We start from the raw sequence: 22426 nt of genomic DNA, 5'->3' as shown, positions 1-22426 counted from the left end.
CTATTAATAATATTCATATACATTAATTATATCAATAGGATTAAAAACTTAATAAAAACTATGTACAAAATTCTAAAAAAAACTGTTGTGATCAAGATAGAATATTTAGTCTGTATCATTCTAATTAAAAACTCTATTCTATTTTGACTGGCTTTGTTTTATCTTTTTGCATCACTGGTTTTTTTAATAAATAATTTTTTAAATTTTGGAACGGTGAATCAAAGAACAGCGTGAGAATTATAGACATAAAAATAATCCATATTATTTCTTTCAAATTTATCTGAAACAAAATTTAAAGATGTATTAGTAATAATTAATATTACATATAATTAAATAACTTTATGAATGTATATGAATATATTATTATATAAAAGAAATAATGTACATATATTTGAGAAGACTCTACGTTGTTTTTAGATTTATTTAGAAGACTTACCATTATCCTGAAAAATTCATAATGTTCCGCAGTGCGGGTTTGTCCAACACTGTAGAAAAATACCGGGAACTGCGTCAAATAGATAGCATAACTAATCCTCGTAGTAATAAGAAATCCTCGCCAAGAGAAGAATTTATTGAAAAATCCTGTAATTAATACGTTATTTTCAAATGAGTATTATTTGCAAATTGTCAATTTTGCGTTATTGATTTTCAGTAATTACCGTTTGAACTACCAGTATGCTGTGTTACGGCTATCCAAAGGAAAAATCCGCACCATCCAATAGGAGCGAACGCATTAAAAGTAGCTGCATGGATGGGATCGTATACATAATCGATTGATCCCATTTTAGAGGGTCCGATAAAAGACGCCAAGAACATTATAGTGCACACAGTCCAACCTGTATAGAGAGCTGTCTAAAATCCGTGCATTAAAAATTAGTATATTTATCAAAAAAGTATATTGTGTATTTATAATTAGTGCAATCTACTTACTGAGCTCAGTTTGAAATCCTTAGGTATATTCCGAAGTAAATATCCCGCAAAGATACCTATGATGTAAACGGTTAATCTATGTGATGGTAATGAGTAGGAGAAATCGGCAGTATCGAATAACTGTCTTATTCTGTCAAAAAGAAAAGGAGAATATGAATAATGACTATTGGAGTCAATTTTTTTAAATGTTAATATGACATATGTGATTTACTTACGATGTGCCAAAATATACATAATTGTTAAGATATCTGGTATATGTGACGTAAAATCTCAATATTGTAGATATCAGGGCTATTGCACCAAGTACAATGACACCGATCTTTGGTTTTTTATATAGGAGCAACACCATCATGGGTGAAGCCGCAAACAATTGTGTGTCTATTCCTACATGATGCGTATGCGTAAGACACTGAAAATGAAAACTTTATTTATTACACTTTTACGTATGTAGACAAGTAGAAATAACATTACAATTTTTTTTTTAAATACTAATCTAGACGTAAGTTGTTTTTTGCATTTCAGAAAAATAATTTTATCTCTCGCGTAAAAGATTATTTTTTCTATACATTTTATGCGATATCTACCATATTTTCGAATCCAAAATAATTGTGAATAAATAAAAAATTTCGCCACCACGTTTTCTTGCAGATGTTCGCGTGATTGGTCACCACCAACGGCCACTGTGGACCGGATCCGATGTACGGCATGATGTGAGTACAAAATAATATTAGCGCTCCTAAAGTCGGTACCAATCTAAAATCAGATATTATGCATATTAAAACTAAAAACATTTTTTACATTTATTTAATTAAAACATATACGTTATTATCAGTACCTCAGTAGGCGCGACAAGTATTCGTTCTTAATATTCAATGTTCCGGTCTTTTTCAATCTGCCTACGAACGAATACGCCGTTAACAGACCGGACAACATGATGAACGGATCGGTATAAAGACTAGCCGCTCTTGCTATGACAGACCACGATTTACCTAAAAACTGCGCCAAAATTGTCGCATATTTCCAAATTAAAATAATTTGTGTCTATTACAAAGATTGATAAGTAATCGATTTAAAGTATATATGTGTGTACATCGCAAACAAAATTTTTATTTATACAAAGTAAAAATAATATATTAATGAAATAATATTCTCTATTCTGTATATTTTAATAACATCTTTTATTTTAAATATGTCTTCTATTTATATTTTTATATTCAAGACAATTATAATCTCCTGCAATTATATTTTATTAAATAATTAAATACGTTTAATACACATTTATATATTATTTTAAATTTATTTTCTACACACTCGTCTTTAAAAATTGATAACGACGTACCTCACTCATATAAGTCCGGTTCACGTAGGGATTAAAAAACGTCGCCATGCTCTTGTGAGCTATAATCAGTAGAATGCTGTTTAAAAATCGTATACCATGGAGCGACGCTATGTCACCCTGCGGTCTTTCCAATGAGAAAAGTTTCCGAACGTTACGCTTCAGAGAGAATGATAGAAGTAATTCACTGACTGATATTTCGCAATGATCATAATACGCAGCTACGAGAGATAGGATGAACACGGTGGCGAAGAAAAGACTGTGGAAAGTGATATGGAAATTATCTAACTTTGAAAGTTTATAATTAAGGATCTGCAGTAATTACTTAGTTTTAGAAAAGCGCGAATGAAGAAAATTGACAGAAATTTATTATAAATAATTGAATAAGTTTCTGCCAACTTTAATATTCGTTTATTTTTTATTAGGGTTTGTACTGCAATTTTTATCATAATTACACGGAAAAAATGTTATATTAAAAATTACTATGGTGTGTAGTAACTGTGAACCATTAGGATTATTCATTCTAACAATAATAAGTTAAAATGCTATGTAAAATTGTAAGAATTGAGTAAATTGACGTACATGTAATTTTTCTAGTTTTACATAGCACTTTACTTTAGAATGTCTTTATGGTCCGCAGCTGTTACACATCATAATAATTTTTAATATAAAATTTTCTCCGTGTAAAGCAAGTATTTTCTTACCTAGCAGCGATGGTCGCTTTTGATAGAACAAGTTCCTTTTTCACTTGACACATTTCTTCGTCCACATGCAGCGTAATTTTTAGACCACTTTGAGTCGTGTACTTGGAAATAGCATGTTGAAGAGAGGCTTTCACGTCTTGAGCTGTACATGATGCGGGTGTACATACGGCCCAATTTACTGTGCTAAAACGCGGCACTCTATGACCAGGCTGAATATCAAAATAAAATAACAATGTCAAGTCTTAATTTTATATTACACACTATACAAAGCTGTTGGTCAGATTACAAAGGTAAATCTGTCGCAACGTAGATAGATATTAAAACTATATATTAACGAAAAAATTAAATATATAAGCAATGTAGAAATCTTGTAAATATGAAGTTGCTAATATGAAGCTGATAGATTAGTGTCTTAGGTATCGTCAATAATACACTCTTCACTGTGTGACATATATTATTTTTATTCCGCCATCTAAACTCCATCTCCATTATTTTGTATGCATGCTTAAGCTTTCTTTTGTAAGTGAAAAAAAGAAAAATTATCATTAAGTATTGGTTCAGAAATAAATATTTATAATATATTGAAAAATATGTAAATTCACGGAAATACTGTTTGAAAAAATATAGGAAAAACTCGATGTTTATTACCATGATTACATGCATAAACAGAATAATAATAGAATATTTTTTTAAAGGATTCGATTTCATAACCGACCTTCATAGTAATGAGAATTTTAATATACTCATATAAGCGCTTTTGAGATTGTATTTACGGAAGTCAGTTAAAGCATTCGCTTATGAAGACGTATATGAATAAAGCAAACGGAGATGCTTCATAAATCACGTTTACAAGATTCTTATGAAGACGGAACGAGTAATTTAATTCAAAAAATAATTGATGCATTTATCTTGTTAAGCAACGATAAAATTGATACGCTTCGATTCGCCGAGACGAAAGATAAACAATGATAGACATTATTAGCATTAACATGCAACATTCAACATGCAACATTACGATTGTCAGAGCACAGTACTACGATGTATATTACGATGTATTATTACCATAAACCGGAGATTGTCGATATAAAAAAAAATTTTATATAATCCACGATATTCTAACGGAATTCAGTGTTTATTTAAAAGCCTTATAAGATTCTAATTACATATGATGATACTTATCGCTACAAATAGTGTTACGAAAGATTCATGTAATACATCCATCTTCTACAAATTTATTCCTCAAGTTTTCGCTTTCAAATTTAAATCAACTTTTTAGATCAAGCTTTCAAGTTCTGCGAGTAACAGTCCTTTCTTGTACGTAGTTTGCTCGTTTCGTTCTATTAAAATTCATTCTGTGTCGTTCTGTATGTTCATCGTGGATGTTCGTCAAGTAAACGTCTTTTATTTGTCGACATCCGCCCGCGTCGCTGTCTTTCTCTTTCGATTTACATAAATTCTGCGGCACAGATTTATGTGTCTACTACATATTCATTGAGGATTAAACGCACACGAGGATTCGTTGAATCATTAAAATGCCGTGAATACGCTTAGAAAAAAATATTTATTACGCTTAAATGAAGAAATAATTATCATGCAGAAGACTTATTGTTAGACTTTTAACCGATTCTAATTTTGTTATATACACTCATCTACCATTATTAACCGAGAATAAGCAGCATTTTTGTGAAAATGTGTTTTCATGTGTATACATGTCGTCATAATATTTATCAGAATATTTACACAAGCTGCTTACATTATCGCAATCCCACGTTGTCAAAAGTAAACGAATAATATTTATTGACTCATACAACAAGACGACTTTGATATTCTTTGATATATATTCTTTGATATATACGTGCTAAAGCGATCGGTTGTTTCGTCGATGAACGTGAGATATCGCGATAAGAAGCGGTGATTGATTGCAAAACGATCGATCAAGCCGATTCACGTAGCGTATCACAAAAATGTGCATTACACTCACGTCAGTCATGTTACTACGGAATGCATAGTGCGAATGTAGCAGACGATGCAGGTATTTAAGATCCGGTCGGGATTGGTCGACATCCAATTGTAGATACGCTAAACAATACTGCCCTTGAATACCATTTTTACCCTCGACACCAACGCACTCGTCGAAATCACCGAATTGATTAATGTTTCCATTCAGCAGACCGGAAGGTACCTTCGCGGTCGCGTCATACACTAAAAAATCAATGAATATTATGAAAATATTAAAATCTAGACTTGCCTCTGGCTATAAATTTAAGTCCACGAAGGACGATTTTATTGTGAGCTAATCAGTTCCTTATGCAAAAGTGACTAAATTAAGTGTAACTATAGATAATGATATAAAAATATATTTAGAGATATTGTGAGAATTATTTTTACATGTGTCTTTAATTTTTCTTTTCGTGGAGACTCTTATTAGATTTACCAATAATTTAATTTGATTTTACATTAGATACTTTCTAAGAAATTAATTTCGTACATTTTAATTGCATGTGTAAAATACACTATTTCAATTATTATTTAAATTAAATTATAAGACTAATATCTCGAAATTAAACATCCGCAGTTTTTAAATATATTGAAATATTAATCTGATTGAAGAAACAATTATAGAGTGATATCGATATCATGCATACATATTTATATACATCGTAAGGTGAATATTCAAACAAAAGAGAAATCTGGCAAGACCAATATCTCGAAGTAACCATTGCCAAATGTCCTATGCGTACAGAATAACGACTCAATGTTCATTTACAAATGCTTTATATAACCATATGAATCGATTGTGAAAGATCATTAGATATAAATTCATTAAATTTTCGATTATTTTCAATCACTTCAAGTTTGATCATAGAGTTCGTCTCACACAGAGAATACGAGTTTAGTCTTACAATTATGTATTTTTTAATATATTTTGAAAAGAAATTTCTTAGATATAATGTAACTTTTATAATTACTACTTCCATAATTTAATTTTACAAATTTCTGACTATATTATGCGGATTGTGTTTTTAAAAATATTAAGAATTATGTATAGATAATTGAGTTACTTTTGAGAGCCCATAATGTAAACTTTGCGAGTTCTTCGTGAAAGATATCGGAATGTTGTTTGCATTCCGCGCTGACGCCACCTGCACCAGGATCGTAAGCAGGAAGGATTTGCAATAATCTTCGTGCCTCGAGATCGATTTCTTCGGGGAAATTTTCTGAAAAAATCAAAAAAGAACATCTCCTTTTTAATATCTTCGATATCGAGGAAATTTCGAACAATTAAGGAAGTTATTTTGTGTTAAAACATGCTCGCACTTATCGAAGGAAGTTTCATGAAAGAAAAACCTTTCATTCTCTTCTTCTCGAATTAATATATCGTGTCGGGGATTTACATAAATCGCACGAAACTCACTACGTGCCTCGGGTTCAAACGTGAAAGTAAGAAATTTTATCGACGTAAAACCCAACTCCTTTGACATTGACATGATAATGCGAGAGAGCCATTAAAATACCTCTCGACGTGCCTGTTGTTCGTAAACTATGTTATATTTACGAAAACAAAGCAAAATTTTTGGGTTGATGCACGAGTCGCTCAATACACATTTCAGTGGATGTTGCATAAGAAATATTATGTTTGAAACATGACTCAATTTCTACTTTGCAATGTTCACACGCGTAACATAGATTGATTTTTTTTTAACTTGAGATTCTGTTACTCTTTTTTATATTTTTCCTTCTCTTTTGTATATATATACATATATCTAAATATATATACATATATCTAAATTTTATTTCACGAGGTAAGATTTTTTACAATAAAACGAATTGAAAATTTCGTAAACAAAATGATAAATTAATTCAGTAAAATTGCGCATAAGTAAGGATTCTTGAAGATATGTAAGATCGTTGGTCTGTATCGTGTGACTTCACATTTTATAATAAAATTCGAAGATTATTGTACGATTTTTTTCAAGAGAGTTCTCAGGATGTCATTGAACCGATATATACAAATTGGTTAGTTCAAGAAAGAATTCTTTAAAAAATTTAATATGCGAAAAACATGTTATTTTGCATAATGTAACTATAGATAAAAGCGGATATGTTTTTTAATTCGTCATAAAAAGTACATTATATCCATTTTTTATATTTGCGAAACAAATAAAGTTTTTTAATAATAAATTATCCAGTCACATTTTTGCAGATAATTATCATTATTCATTTTTTAATATTAGTCTCTGTATATCTCTTTAAAAATTAATCTATGATTTTTTAAATAAATGACATTAATTTTAAGAAGATTTTAGGGAATAAAGTGACTCTGATACTATTTTCTTAATTATATCAATATTTGTTTCTAACTATTATATTATAAAATATTGAAAAGAATCAATTTGTTAAAGTCAGATACAGGCTTTTCAATAATGTGTACATATATATATATATATATATATATATATATATACATATATATAGTATTACTGCATTGGTGAACTCAGATTGAATTGATTTCAAAAGCGCAAACATGCGCGACAATGGGTGACTGTAGAAAGTTGCAACATGGTCTTGCATAGTTATTGCAGTTATTGCATCACAGATGCATAAACTTTGCATTGAGAGGTTCATCGAATATATTGTAATATGATCTATGTCTCTCCCTAATTTTTTAATTGTATGCATTTTTATATATATATTTTTTGTCATACTTGTCATTGATTATTAATTAAATAATGTTATCTTCGACCAGAATCGAGCGAGCTCGCGATAGTCTTTGAATTGTATCATCAGTCTTTCCGTAATAACGGATGATCGACCTGATTTTCATTGTTATAATGTGATATAACATTTTCTTGCAATAATGTGTGGCAATTGAACTCAAAATGAAGCCGGACGTTTAGAGAGGACAAGCATGACGCGATGTCGAAACCACGACGACGGTCTCCGAGCGAACGGAATTACTTAGCGCCGTAGTTTGCTCGATTAACTGTGTAACCGCATAAAATACAATACAATAAGTACAGTACAGAGGGAACAAATGCGCATTTTCACGTATATTATCATTATTTTACCACGTCATTGAATGTTTTACATATATATATTTTATGTTTATAAATTCTTTTACTTACATGTACATACATGCAATGAATTGAGAATCTGAACACAGTATCAATGTATCATAATATCAAATGACAGCTATTGCGTAAGCATTGCACAGTAAGCATGCAATTTTATTTATTTTGCTGTTAAAACGCTGACTCGATCAGGGAGAATAAGTGATAAGGTAATCTCGTATTTTCGTGATGATGCAAAACGTGCCATAATTAGAACATTTTTAAGTACAAAGTCTATATTATACATATATATATATATATATACATATATATGTGTGTATATATATATATATATATATATATTTCACAAATTATGTTACAAAACGCATGATAATAATCGGCAGCGTTAACTTGTCCTATAAATGTGGTGATATTACATCTTTTACCGTGGTTTATGTCTTGTTGTAAGCAATTAACGCGTAGACAAGGAGGATCAGATGTGTATCTATGCATCTTCATTAGCTTGTCATTAAACATGTTTCTTGCCAGCTGCATAGCTGGTTTAAAAAAACAAAATAATTAAAAAATTTATTCATAAAAATAAAAAAAAAGTTTTAAAAGAAAAGTCTTTCCATTTTTACTGATAATTTATTAATTCTACTTTTTTACATCCTTATTACTGAAATTATGTAATATACGTATACAATCTTCCGCAAAAATATTGTGTCTGAAATTATTCTATTAAAAAAATTATTTATTAATATTATAGTCTATTAAAAAAAAAAACAAAATATATTTCATATATTAGATATGAAGAGTATTAAAGTATATTATATAACTTTTTGATAATTTGGCAAATCAACGTACAGCAATGATAAGAATTTATAAAAAGAATTAGCATCATCCGTTATAAGTTTATTCAGATAAAGAATTAAAAATATCTGATATCGCACACGAAATGTTTTAAACTGATGCTATGTTACGAAACATTGTATAAATATTGGACGAGAAACCTCTCTTCTCTTTTAATTGTATTATGTATGTGTACATTCCATAAATCGTACAGAGACGTCCTTGTTTATCCGTTACACGCACCTTCACGTGTATACAGTGCACATAAATCACGACCCTAAGGTAATTGACACCTTTAATCGAAGGTCACCGACTTACATCTCAAACTCTTGTCGGAGCATCTCATTATTGTTCAAAATACGAATCAATACGTTTGAAAAAAAATTACGGATTAGCTACTTATTCTGCTCAAAATCTTGATCTTTTATGAAATATTTCATTTTCGTTTAAAATTCGATTTTATCTATATTCGAAATCATCTAAAATTTGATTTATAATAACAAGTTTTATTTTATTCAATTATATTATATACTTCTATATTTAATTATATGTTTATTCTAATTAATCTATTTTATTTTATATTTTCCTTTCGGTAAATGTTAATTATACCACGATCTGTTATCTTTATTCTTTGATACAGACAGTTCAATTCTCGCAAAGACAATGTATGATTAATATACAATAGATTTAATCATTTTAATTATGACTTCATACTTTTATTTATGACTTTATGACTTTAGATATATTAGAAGAGATTTCGATATATTAGAAATTTCAGAAATATGTAAAAAAACAGCTTAACTTTTAATTTCGAAATGATTATACACTTCTATCAATAGTATACATAGTCTTTAGAAAGATAATTATTCGCTACATAAATTTCAAAACCGAATTTCTAATTATAACTCTTGACCTTATTCTTAGTAATTTACATATTTTTTGAATGATTAAACCGGTTTAAGAGATTCGTCGAGTTTCTCGATTGTATTATTAAATTCTCGTAGCGAATTAAAATTGAATGCAACATTAAAATAGCATATATTAATTATTAAATAATTGTTAAAAATAGAAAACAAATAAATGACAAGAATAGTATTTATATATATGCTAAAACTGCTTTCACTCAAATATCTGCTACTGAATTTTGTCGATGCTTAACGGAAATCTTTTCACATAACTTCATTTGTCTAATTTTTTTAGCACCTCTTTCATACATATATAGGTATCGTTTTATAGCTATTCTAATAATATTGACCCTGAATTATTAGACTACCGCGTTCACGACCTTCCTTTGGTCCATCGATAATAATGCTGCGTCGTGTACCACATGCGTTACGTAATTCACATGCGGTAATATTTACTTTCCTTACGGGCCCGGTTCATAAAAAGCCGCGAACAAAGTCGTGGCAGCCCGAGACGAAATTTGTCGCAATGTGCATCGTTTAACAATATATGATGTGGCAATAAATGAGGTTGCAACGTGCATTGCAAACAACGGCTTACAAAGCCAATTGCATTAACATTGCTGCTAATTCTAATTAAGTCACCTCATTACTCCACTTGTAGTTATAAATAGATTTATGATCCAAGGAAGAGCACGATAAATTTTGATAATGATATTAGTTTATTTATTTATTTATTTATACTATTATTATACGTTTTCGGAGATGAATGCTGTTAAATGTCATGGCAATTAATAATGTTAATAGTAATAATATATAAAATAGTTTATTTGTCAAATCTAGAGAAAATAATTGAAAAACAAGCATAGAACATATGTCTAAACTAAATTAAATTAAAATCTATATTAGAAAAAGGAAAAATTTATATACGAAGATATCCATATAGTATCATATTAAACATGAAAGTCGAATATTTTATAGTTGATCAGTGAAATATATTTATTTTTTTCTCTTACAATTAGATCATTATAAATCTTACTAAGTGTTTTTTATTCGCGATGTCAATATTAAAATTATTGATGTTTCTATAATTCTGTAATTTATCATGTTGAGACATCTGATTGTTGTCCTTTAGCTATGAAAAACCCAAATTAAAAAGTGTTGTAAAGCATAAATTGAAACGTTAATAAATTATGACTAAAGTCTCGAATTTTTTTTCGGAAATTCCATTACCTGATTCAGGATTTAACAGGAAAGTCCGTCGAATCATAGAATAAAGTGCGAATCAAGGTAAATTGCAGTTTTTATTTTTAACAAAAGAAAAAAGGAAAAAAAATTTTTAATATAAAATATATATAAAAAGATATAAAGCAAAAGATAGCATGGTATCAAAAAACTGGTCCTTTGATAGTTTCAATAATAATTCTATTTTCGACAATGCTAAAATCTGATCATTGACTAATCGCAAATATTTTTTATAAATTGCATACAATAGATATATTCAGGTCTAGCCAGTTTTTTTTTTATTTATACGTTTGTGTACGTCTTTGAAAAATAGCTATAAATCTCACATCCTTATAAATGCTAATTTATTATCAGAAATTGCATTTCATAAAAGAAGCACAGATTTATGTAGATTTATAAATATTTTTTTCATATTTTCATATCGTATAATATGACGTATATTTATATTATATATTATTTAAAAAATTTTTTTATATCGGCACAAATATATATTTAAATATTATCTTAAATCTTAAATAATGTCTTCGAAAGAGATTTTTTCAAATATTTTGTTAGCTGTTTTTTATCGTAATGTCTTTTCTTGTAATATTGTTATTATTAGATTCAGTGAATTTTTTTTATCGAGTATAAGAATAAAATTACAACATTAACTTATACGATAGTACACAATCAAGATATAAGGCATTTTTCTAATCCGTAAAGCATAAGCTGACATAATCTTGTCAATATTAAGAGACATATCAATCATCAATAGGCATTATTATATATTAATCCAATATAAAAAGGAAAACTATTTTGGATAAAATTTCAGTAAAATTTTGATAATACAATACGTCAACGAGAATTTTTTAATCTTTTGATAATTAACGATATCAAGCTGTTTTTCAACTTTAAATTTATGTGTAAATCAGTATTCTCAATCTTAACGGATATAACCGCATTCATGACTCATTTGCTTAATATAGCAGTGTGTAATTTTGTATCGTATACATACATTCTATTTTTAATTACATATATACTGTTCTATCATGTGCTATTAATGACACGTGTATTAATTATTGTATGCGGATTATTCGATGGGAAAAAGTTAAATTAATTAAAAACATGATATAAGTCAAAATATTTATTAGTATTATTATCTAATTATACGCGATTCTTAACAGTTCCCTTATAAATTTTTAAAATAATATAATAATTATTTTTGTATTTGAACGAAAGTATGAACGTTTTTTAATACTAATGTTGAGTATTTTTGTTTGAATATTTTTTGTTAAAATTCGATGAGACCGATTTCGACGAAGCGTGACAAAAACAATACAATTGCATACCATTAATCAGTCTAAAACCATGACTCATTCGAGAATCAGTTCTGTTCACAAATTATAAACGTGTAGTTGTTAATGTGAAACAATTCAGTGGTATTATATCCATATAAAATCTTTATATATTTTAATAAAACATATTTCAATACCCGCAATAAAATAAATTCCTATGAAATTCCTATCAAACGTAATAAAAAAATATGAATTATTCTAAAAAATTCAATACAAGTCGGATGTATAAATGTGTAATCGATACAATTTTCTTTGTAAAAACGAAGTTTGATAGGAATCTGACAGGAATTTATTTGCTCGAAAAAATGTTTTATCAAAATGTATAAGATTTTATGGACAGAATTATCGAGTCTTGATTTACATCGACAACTATACGTTTATAATTTGCAAATAAAATTGGTTGTTGAATAAATTATACCGGTTTTACATTGATAAATTTTATGCAATTGTATTTTTTTGTATTGCTCCGTCAAAATCGATCTCAACGTATAAAAAAAAGTAATAGTCATTATTAATAGATATGCGGGGGAATCCATCAATATAATGTGATATAAGAATGAAATATATATTTAATGTATATGTATATTTTTATACAGAGAGATAGTTATTAATAGACACAGCTCTTTGTATTATGAAATTTTAATATTACATCTAATATGGCCACACACACACAAATTTTACATTCTCACAATGGATTTACATAACTGATTTTACGCAATATAATTCATCGAGCATTCAGATTTGTAGTACTTTTTTTAGATTGTATATGTACTTTACGCCTAATAATTAATTACTTTTGTTAAGATTTTATTTTATATCTGAGTAGATTTTATAACATCTTGATTCAACTCATTTTTTCTAGATAATGAGTTAAATATAAATTAATGTTGCACACATTTCACATTTTTAGAAAGATTTTATATTATTATATGTGTATTATTTTACATGTATATTATCATTTTATATTACATTTAGACTGTAGTATGTAATATGAATAATAAGGAAATATTGATATCATTTTTTAAGTTTTTTTTTTAAGTTTACCGGGGACTCTTGTATTAAAAGTATGTCAAATATATATTTGTAAATTGATTTCCTACATTGAACTGTTCAACATTTAGTCGCTATTATAATATTATATATTCGCGTTGTTGCAAACGCGTATTAATGCACATAACTATTCGTAATATAACGGCACATAATACATCTTGATTAAAATTACTTTCGAACATGCATATGTACAAAATATTAAAAATATTTTTGCATTGTTGAAAATATGTTTATATTTTTTGACAGTTGCAAACAAAAGTTTTTGCTTTTTGGTATGTGAGTATATCTATACATGTACGTATGTATATATATATATATATATATATATATATATTTTATAACAATGGTTTTACATAACTGATTTTACACAATGTAATTCATCGAGCATTCGGATTTGTAGTACTTTTAGATTGTATATGTACTTTACGCCTAATAATTAATCCATATATAGTTAAATATATATATATATATATATATATATATATATTTAATTATATATGGATTTTATTCCCGGGAGCTGTGGTCAGACTTGATAAATATGATATTAATGATATTTCTTGTGAAAAATCGAAATTTTTTCTTTATCTTAGAATTTAATTAAAAATAACTATTAACTATTCTAACTGTTAATCACATATTTTTTTATAGTTTCATAATTTTTAAGCCAAAATTTTATGAAAGTTTACGTAAAATTAAATAAAGATTTTGAAATGTTATTTATTTAGATATGTAAACTGTGATTTACTAAAAAAAAACACACTTTTTTTAAAAATAAAATTGTTTATAATGCAGAAATTACTCATGTCTTTATGCTATGATATTTTTATTAAGGAAAAATTATATTGGTTTTTGATAAAAAATATCGATGTCAATTTTCGCCTTGTCTGTTATTAAATAAATATTTGCTATCACAATTTTATCGAGTTTTAAAAAATATTAAAAAATGTTTTATTGCCTTGTCTATTAATAAATAAATATTGCCATTATAATTTTATCTAGATTAAAAAAATATATAAAAACATGTTTTATTGTTAATTTTAATAAGCGACAGTCGTTTTGATTAATTTTATTAACATTAATCGTTAAATTGTTTATGTGGACGTATTTCAAAGACAAATTGCAACATAAGAAATGTTGTACGAAATGTACTTAAGTTGAACGAATAAATAAATGATTTTTCGATATTAGTTTCTCATTGATTGAGTTATTTAAACATTCAGCAGAAACGAGAAAATAGAGCCGATACTCTCTCTAAAAATGTATTTGTGAATCAGTAATAGGTATTCACGTTATACGCATATCACTGTACGCGATTTGAATAAATACGTATGACCTTCGACAAAAATGCAGAAGTAATACATTTTACAACTCGTGTGCTAAAGCAGCATCTGCAGGTTATTCCTGTGCCAACGTATCGTAAAGAATTTCGATTCTGTTATTAATTTTATCGATCGTCAAAGTCAATTAGTAATGAGATGCCAAGAGCTAAGGAAGCGAACGAAGTTATATTTACTCCATTCGTAGTTGATCAAAGGTTAATAGTATTTTTGTTAATTACGAAATACTTAACAATGCGAAAATGTGCAAATTTCGAATTATTGTGAGTAGATTTTACAATTAACGATTGTTTGTTCAAAAGATGAAGTTGATGTATTCCGTGAAATAAATGGTGATATGCACCGCGATTGCAGAAATTCTATATAAGAGTCTCTTATAGCACGGTGCAACTTGTCAACATACCTGTCAACGAGTCCGATATTATTTACCCGTTCGCGATTTGAGCACGATTCGCTTGATTAAAAATATGTCGCTTACTAAGAAGTTTTATTTATTCGTTTACTTCGAATACGTTTCGATTACCTACAATGTTGCAATTTGTCTTTGAAATGCGCCCACGCAAACAGTCTAATAATTATGGATATTAGCAGACAGATTATAATTAACAGACAAAAGAGTGACAAGAAAATTTTTAACTTAGCACTTTTTGTTAAAATATAATTCTCTACCTTTATACAAAATATACTTTATAGATATCATTACCTAAATAAAATAAAATATTGTTAATTTTGCTAATAATAACATGAAATTAAATTATACTTTTTTCGTTACGAGCTATTAGCAGAGATATTGTATTTCTCATTTCTTATGTGAAAATATAGCGCTCTGGACTCACCGTAATGCGGATTCGTGTGATACATTTCCAGTCTGCCATCACTCCATATATCATTTTCGGCATCGATTGTATAATTGCCGAGACTACTAATTAGTTCGACGAAAGTGAAGTTCTTTGTCGTATCGGTCTTGTTGCGCGAAAGCACACGTAGTATGTCCTCCTCTTCAAAGGTGCTAAGACTGCCTGAAGGCGCTAAAATATTTACTGATGACTTGTCTGTGTGCGATAAACCGATCAGACTGAGAATCACCCAAATTCTCACAATCGTCCCCATTTCTCCCCTCCAATAAGATTGAGCCAAAAAGTATTACACGCACAAGAGTATAGATTGCACAGATAAATTTTAATTGTATCGTGATATCGTTGGGACCTTTCAACTTACTGATAGGACCGAGATGGCAAGATTAATCGTGGATCAAGTTTGCACTTGCGCGGACGTCATCGAAAATATTCACTAAAATTTTGAAAACTGGGAAATTTGCTATCTGCTCGAGTCACCGGAAACTCAAAAAAAAATAAATAAATAAATAAAAAGAATGAAATTATAACGAATCGTCGCGCAAGATCTAGATCAATCGAGAAAATCGCACGGGCTATATCAAGTGTTTCGCGAATTATCCGGCTGTTCGAAGGCGAGCTTAACGAGTGATCGCGGCACGATCGCGTAACGACGAAGTCACCTGGTGCCACCTTGCCAATAGGGAGGCCGAGAAGAGGGGTTGAATACTGTCGCACGTATGCTCGTCCTCTCCCACTCTGTATCAAGAAGGACCTCGGTCGTCAGTAAAATAAAAGTGAATAGACCATGTGAAAATATTGCTTATAAATTGACAAAATACTTGTTCGAGCATTCGAGAAAGCAGAAGGATGACCGAAAGGATGAAGAAGGTGAATATAATGAGAGATTCAGGTCGATATTTCGAGATGCGTACCGATGAGATCAACTTTGTTATTAATGAGATTAGTTTTTATTCGCAGGAACATCTTTCTATACAGGAAAAAAAATCAGCATTTAAATAACAAGTTAAAAAATGATTATTGATACACCGCCACAGACGTATTTATTTGATTGCTTTATTGAAATTGCATGCTTGTCATGATTTTTGTATTAAGAAAAAAATAATAATTTTCTCGTATTTTAAAAATAGAGAATAACATATCTCTTTTTTATTCGGACGCGTGTTAAAGAGATAGAGTTCATATTCGGAAGAATATTTCTATGCATACAAATAAAATACGATATATTTTAATTAAGATAAAAAAGATTATAAAAAAGATTACAAAAATATTTACATAAAAATAAATGACAAATTAAGCCATCGTCGAAAGAAAGTCGATATAGAAGAAAATGTTTCTGATACAATATTGCTGCAAAATTAAATTGCAACAAAGCCTGCACGTGCGTCTAGATAGATTCGATATTATTCTACGCGACAACCATTGATTAAGATTCGACGGCAGTTTAGTGTGGTCATTCATAAGCAAAGCAGTGCTGATGATGACTCGAGATCAGCGTACAATTAAAGTTATCCTTGAAGCGCATTCCGTTACCGTCTTTGTTAACTGACCACAATTTCTATTAACAGTCACTACCTTGGAAAACCGCGATTATCATCAAAGATCGATCATTTCATTATATAAGGTACCATAGAATAAAAAAAAGCTTTTCAAAACTTTTTATTAGTCTCTAAAGAAACAAAAACTGGATAAATGTTCATTATCATATATAGCTATAAGTCAAAAGAAACATTTTCTACAAAATAAACATTTTTTTCGTATAACATCTCTAAATGTTTATGTTAAAATAAGGTTTTATATAACTAATATTTATATTAATACTAATATTAAAATTATGATTTTATACATTTTAGGAAAACTATAAAGCTTAAATTTTGAGAATAAGAAAATTTGTATAATTATTATGTTATATATAAAGTCGTTTTTAAAATGAGTTTTCATCTCTCTCTTTAATCGAGAAATAATGCAAAGTCAAACAAAGATTAAAATATGTATATGTCCGTTAATCACATATTAGTTCTCTTCTCTTATTTTACATTTAAAAATAGTAGTTTCAAAGGTTAAAATATCTTTAAAAAGAAAGAATTATATAGTTTATTTTGTACTAGAAACCAATTTTTTTATGAGATTAGAGAATCAAAGAGCAAATTTTTATTTTTGATTAATTGATATTGCTTAAATATATTTTGTTGTTTTACCAAACGATCGACAATGTCACAATCAGATGTCAAAAAATTCTGCTGTCGGATAAATGTGAGAATAACTGAACAAATAGTAAATCATACTAGATAACAAAAAAGAAAGAACTAACAATAAACGCGGCAAGCGAATATTGTACAATATTTGTTTCGTTTGATTCTTTTGAACTTCTTTATTCCTTACACAAAGGAGATCAATTATTTCGAGATATATATAAAATATATGTAATTCGACTAAATAAAATATTTTCGACTTGCGAGCAATTGAGAAATCAATTACATATCATCATAATAAAATGATTATATGCATGTGATATCGCATTATTTTTTATTCTATATTTAGACATTGAAGTGTTACGTTCGTCTATTTTCCCAAGATACGTAGAGATATTAAAAACTATTGCATGCAAATTTAGTAGCTCAAGAGTAATAAAATAATACGGTATGTATATAGTAAAATATGTATTATACTTATAAAAAGATATGCACTAGCTAAATTTGAAAATTACTTTTCGAAAGCAATCGATTTCTCGAACTTAGCCGAAGGCATTCGACTTCATGTAGCCTTGGATATTGATCTCTTGGGTGATCAACCTTCGGCTCTTGATCATCTTTAAGAAGTTTCACTAGACCTTCACCCATCTCTATCTGAAAATATAGAATTAATCATGTGTTAGTTCAACATTTAATCTTTCAATGACTACGAATACCGATATAAATATATCACACATGGTGCAAGATCTTTCACAAAATTTCGTACATAAAACTCGTACGTAAAACTTTTCGTTCGTAATAATCAAGTTCCTTATTGCATGTTAATTATCTTGTTTGCATTTACAATTATACGCATGTATTACTTCATCCACTTCTATGTATAAAGATGTAGGCTTTGGCACTTTGAAAATCGAATTATCACGCGACACGTGCTGTCATTGCACTATGCATATATTGCACAAACATCCTCTAATCTAAATGCTAACCCAATTCAACTTGCAGAAACTTGGTCATCAATTGCAGAATCATGACTGTATTGTCGATGTTAAAATATATCACGCGAAATATTATACTCCAAATTTATTTTTTGCAAATCACATATTTTAAACAATAATTCTATAGAACAGAATCCTAGATTTTATGTATCTTCTTTCCAGAGAGGAGATTTATAATACGTATACATATATATATATATATATATTCAAATAGATTATACATATTCTATATATATTCAAATATATTATCTATTTTTAAACATTAAAAACACCTTTATTTTTATTAACATAATAATTTATTTATTACAATTAATAAAATTAATTATTAATTTATTATTTTCTTATTATAATTTAATATATTATTGCAAAATCAAAGAATTTCCATTATGTATATATTAGTACTTTCTGCAATTTTTTTCAAACGTCATATATACACATGTATCAATATATCCGTAAGCATGTATTTTACTGTTAAATTTTTTACTTTAGAGAATTGAAATTTATTTTATCTACATTAAGTTAATAAAATAAACTTGCTAAAATTTATTTAAAAAACTTTATCCATTTAATTCAAAGTTACTATTGCATAAATCTCTCGACACATTTTGCTTGTACAAAAAATTTCTAAAAGATGGAATGAATATGTACACGCTGTTTAATTGTAGCTTGAGATCTCTTCTAAACAAACATGTGAATCGTAATACTGGGTCGGGGACTTCCGCGAGTCACATTCTTTAGCAACGCATTCTCGTTGCAATAGTATTGACAATACTCGTCACGCACTGTGATACTTTATGTTCAAAAAATAGTACACGTTTACTTATCGCATGTTCGATAAATCCAAATCGTGATTCCCTTTATGTAACGTATTTGGTTGTGTTGTCATATATTTTTTGTTTGCAACACTGTTGTATCAATGAATGCATCATTTCGATGCAACAGCTGTAACGGTTTGACAAATACTTTATAAGCTGAATGCATTGTAATCAGAGAACTTTGGTCTCAAGTTTTATTGATTCAATAGAACTGTTTTCTAATATTAAAAAATTCCTCTCTTTTTAGAATTTAAGAGAATTCTCAGGATTTTATTTTAATTCCGCTATAATTTTATCTATCTTTGTTTACGTTTCGTAGAAAGCTCATTGTCAGTGTAAAATTAGATCATAAAATCTATAGGATGTTCAGAAAGTAACTATATACCTATTTCAAATATTAAAAAGCATTATTAGCAAATTAGTCTTTCTTTATCAAAAACATATCACCAGAATTAAAGGAGAAAATTTTCGATAAGATTAAACGACTTAAAGCTTGCTTGCATATTTGAAAAAGTTAGTTCAACATCTTTTGTGATAAAAGATTAATTTGCTAATAGTGTTTCATAAATATTTTTTTAAATATTTATGAAAGGATATATAATTACTTTCCCTGCATAATAATATAATCTATAATTTATAATTATTTTAAATACATAGTTATCTCTATTTAAAATGGATCTTATAATTGAATTGTAAATTGATTTGTGGATTTTATTCTGAATTTGGTATTTATGAATGTATATATGTATATTCAGAGATTGGAATATATTCATTCTTAGATTGGGTATTTCAAAAAATTTCATTCAATAGATAACAGAGACATACGAGTCACGTGCATTAATTATAGCAGGTGCAAAAATAATTTATAAACTATTCATATGGACGCATTGTGCGTAATGTATTACAATGTTAATTTGAAGCTAGTATAGCTTACAATTAGTAAACAAACTGTGCACGTAATGACTGAAATAGAATTCGCTAAATCGCACACTATTTCCACCGGAAAAGAGGATACATCATAATCTTATCAAGAACATCATACAATGAGCTTTATATCAGCGGATAATTCGCTACTTCCATCGGGATTCTTGTTATAACATATCATTTGGTCGAGGTAAAGACATTAGCTTGATTGTAATATCATGTCAATTACAGTATGAATTCAATTATGCTATTAGTAAGAAATATAGCGAGTTAAACAAAAATTATCCTGTGTCTTTATTCTGAATAAAGATTGCATGTCAATTACGCTATCAACTATCGTTATAAAAATTGAATAGATTATAGATAATTTGATAAGAAAAGTACTCAAATTAATATATGTATAATTATATGTTTATATATGTATTTTTAGTATATTTATATTTTTGTTATGTTTTTACTAAAAGATATTTTTTATTCTTTTACGAAAAATTCAGACCGGAGGATTAATAATAATATTCAATACGTGTATATATGTATACATATACATATATTCATAGAAGTCGATCTTTCGATAAAAAAAGCAAAAATAATTAATCGAGGATTAGCGCAACGCCTCGTATGCTCATGACACGCGCGATATGCTACGTCGTTTATTTAAATGAAATGCGGTCTCGCTTTATGTCGCATGTAAACGGGACGCGTGTGTTGTTGAACTTCTTGGCGACTCGTTTAATGCCCTGACCGATCCGTTTTCTCGCGTCGCGTCGACAAAAACGATAAAAAGAGTTAACAATGGGATACTGTAAGCAATCACGATTACCGCAAATATGTATGCCGTGACTGATGATTTATTATCTATTACTTACGAGCTCTCTTGTCGAACTATTCTTGACATTTCTACGCGAGATTGCAGGTGTTCTCGAGCATGATTTTACAAGTTATTTTTTGTGAAAGCAAAATTGTAAATATGTCAAAATATTTCTGTTTTGCATTGTGGTCTCACGTTTTCCTATCGGTTTTCCTATCGAAGTCGGCATATTCACAAACATATATGCCAAATCTTATATAAGTGTTATATAAATCTTGCGTAAATTTCAAAGAAATTTCTCAGAATTTGTATTCAAAGAACGTCACATGTTGTGTCACATGTTGTTATGTCAAATTGAAAAGCATACAATATATATATATATATATATAAAATCATATGTAAGAAATCTCTAATTTTTTTTCGTAAGTCGTTTTTAAAATTAACTGAATATTTCAATAGGATTTTATCTAACGATTAAATTATTATTTTACACTCACAGTTTATAAATCCAATAAGGAAAAATAGGACTTATGTGAAAAAGTTTATGTTTTTTATATTAAATAATATCTACGTTATGTGTTACATTTCTTTCAATGCGCGCCGGTTAGCGCTCGGCCGTCCTCGGCGGTGCTCGGCAGTATTCGGCGGCGTTCAGCCGACAAGCGTGCGCCGCCGACCGCCAACCGCCAAAGCTGTGAGCTCGTGAGCTGTGACCCGTCGTCAGACGACCGGAGCGGATCCAAGTCAGATGTTGACAATCGGGGAACGATGTCGCCGTCTTTGTTGCGCGCGTCACCGACCATTATCTCCTTCAGTCGCGAGCCCGCGATAAGTGCGCGGGTCGTTTATTACGTTCGCCGTGTTTTGACGATGACGACAAGGACGATGCATTCGCCGTCCTTGTAATCGCGAGGTAAATTTTTATTAGTGTTACTCCGATCGAGGACGGCCGACATTCATCCGTCGCACGTGCGACGTCGCCGTCGCCGTGACGAGGTATCGATTCATTTGAGCGCGAACGGAGAAAGAGACTTTGCACAAGAGCGTCTTGCGAAAGCGTCGCTCTGCGCGACGCCGCGTCGTGTCGCGTCGTGTCG

At 29.1% G+C, this 22426-nt stretch overlaps 2 protein-coding genes across 2 annotated transcripts in view; one reads left to right on the top strand and one right to left on the bottom strand.

Annotated features, from left to right (window-relative positions):
- Window positions 1-82: 82 nt before the first annotated feature.
- Window positions 83-22396, bottom strand: LOC140669206 (nose resistant to fluoxetine protein 6). Its single transcript, XM_072898821.1, has 14 exons — window positions 21913-22396; window positions 18303-18441; window positions 15578-16333; window positions 6033-6188; window positions 4952-5172; window positions 2971-3179; window positions 2270-2525; window positions 1766-1926; window positions 1515-1683; window positions 1146-1339; window positions 931-1060; window positions 660-852; window positions 437-582; window positions 83-280 (listed from the first exon to the last, which is right to left on the bottom strand). The coding sequence occupies exons 3-14, from the start codon at window positions 15849-15851 to the stop codon at window positions 134-136; spliced, it is 2256 nt and encodes a 751-aa protein (XP_072754922.1). The 5' UTR covers window positions 15852-16333; window positions 18303-18441; window positions 21913-22396; the 3' UTR covers window positions 83-133.
- The window catches only part of LOC140669207 (gustatory receptor for sugar taste 64f), a 46455-nt gene continuing 25621 nt past the window's right edge, over window positions 1593-22426 (top strand). The window contains exon 1 of the mRNA XM_072898827.1: window positions 1593-1640. Within this exon, the coding sequence (XP_072754928.1) occupies window positions 1627-1640 (14 nt within the window). The 5' untranslated portion in view covers window positions 1593-1626. The remainder of the gene's footprint in view (window positions 1641-22426) is intronic.

This window comes from Anoplolepis gracilipes, chromosome 9 (genome assembly GCF_047496725.1).
Source record: "Anoplolepis gracilipes chromosome 9, ASM4749672v1, whole genome shotgun sequence".
Classification (NCBI taxonomy): domain Eukaryota; kingdom Metazoa; phylum Arthropoda; class Insecta; order Hymenoptera; family Formicidae; genus Anoplolepis; species Anoplolepis gracilipes.
Note: the sequence above shows the minus strand (reverse complement) of the source record. Positions and strands in the feature narration are given on the sequence as shown.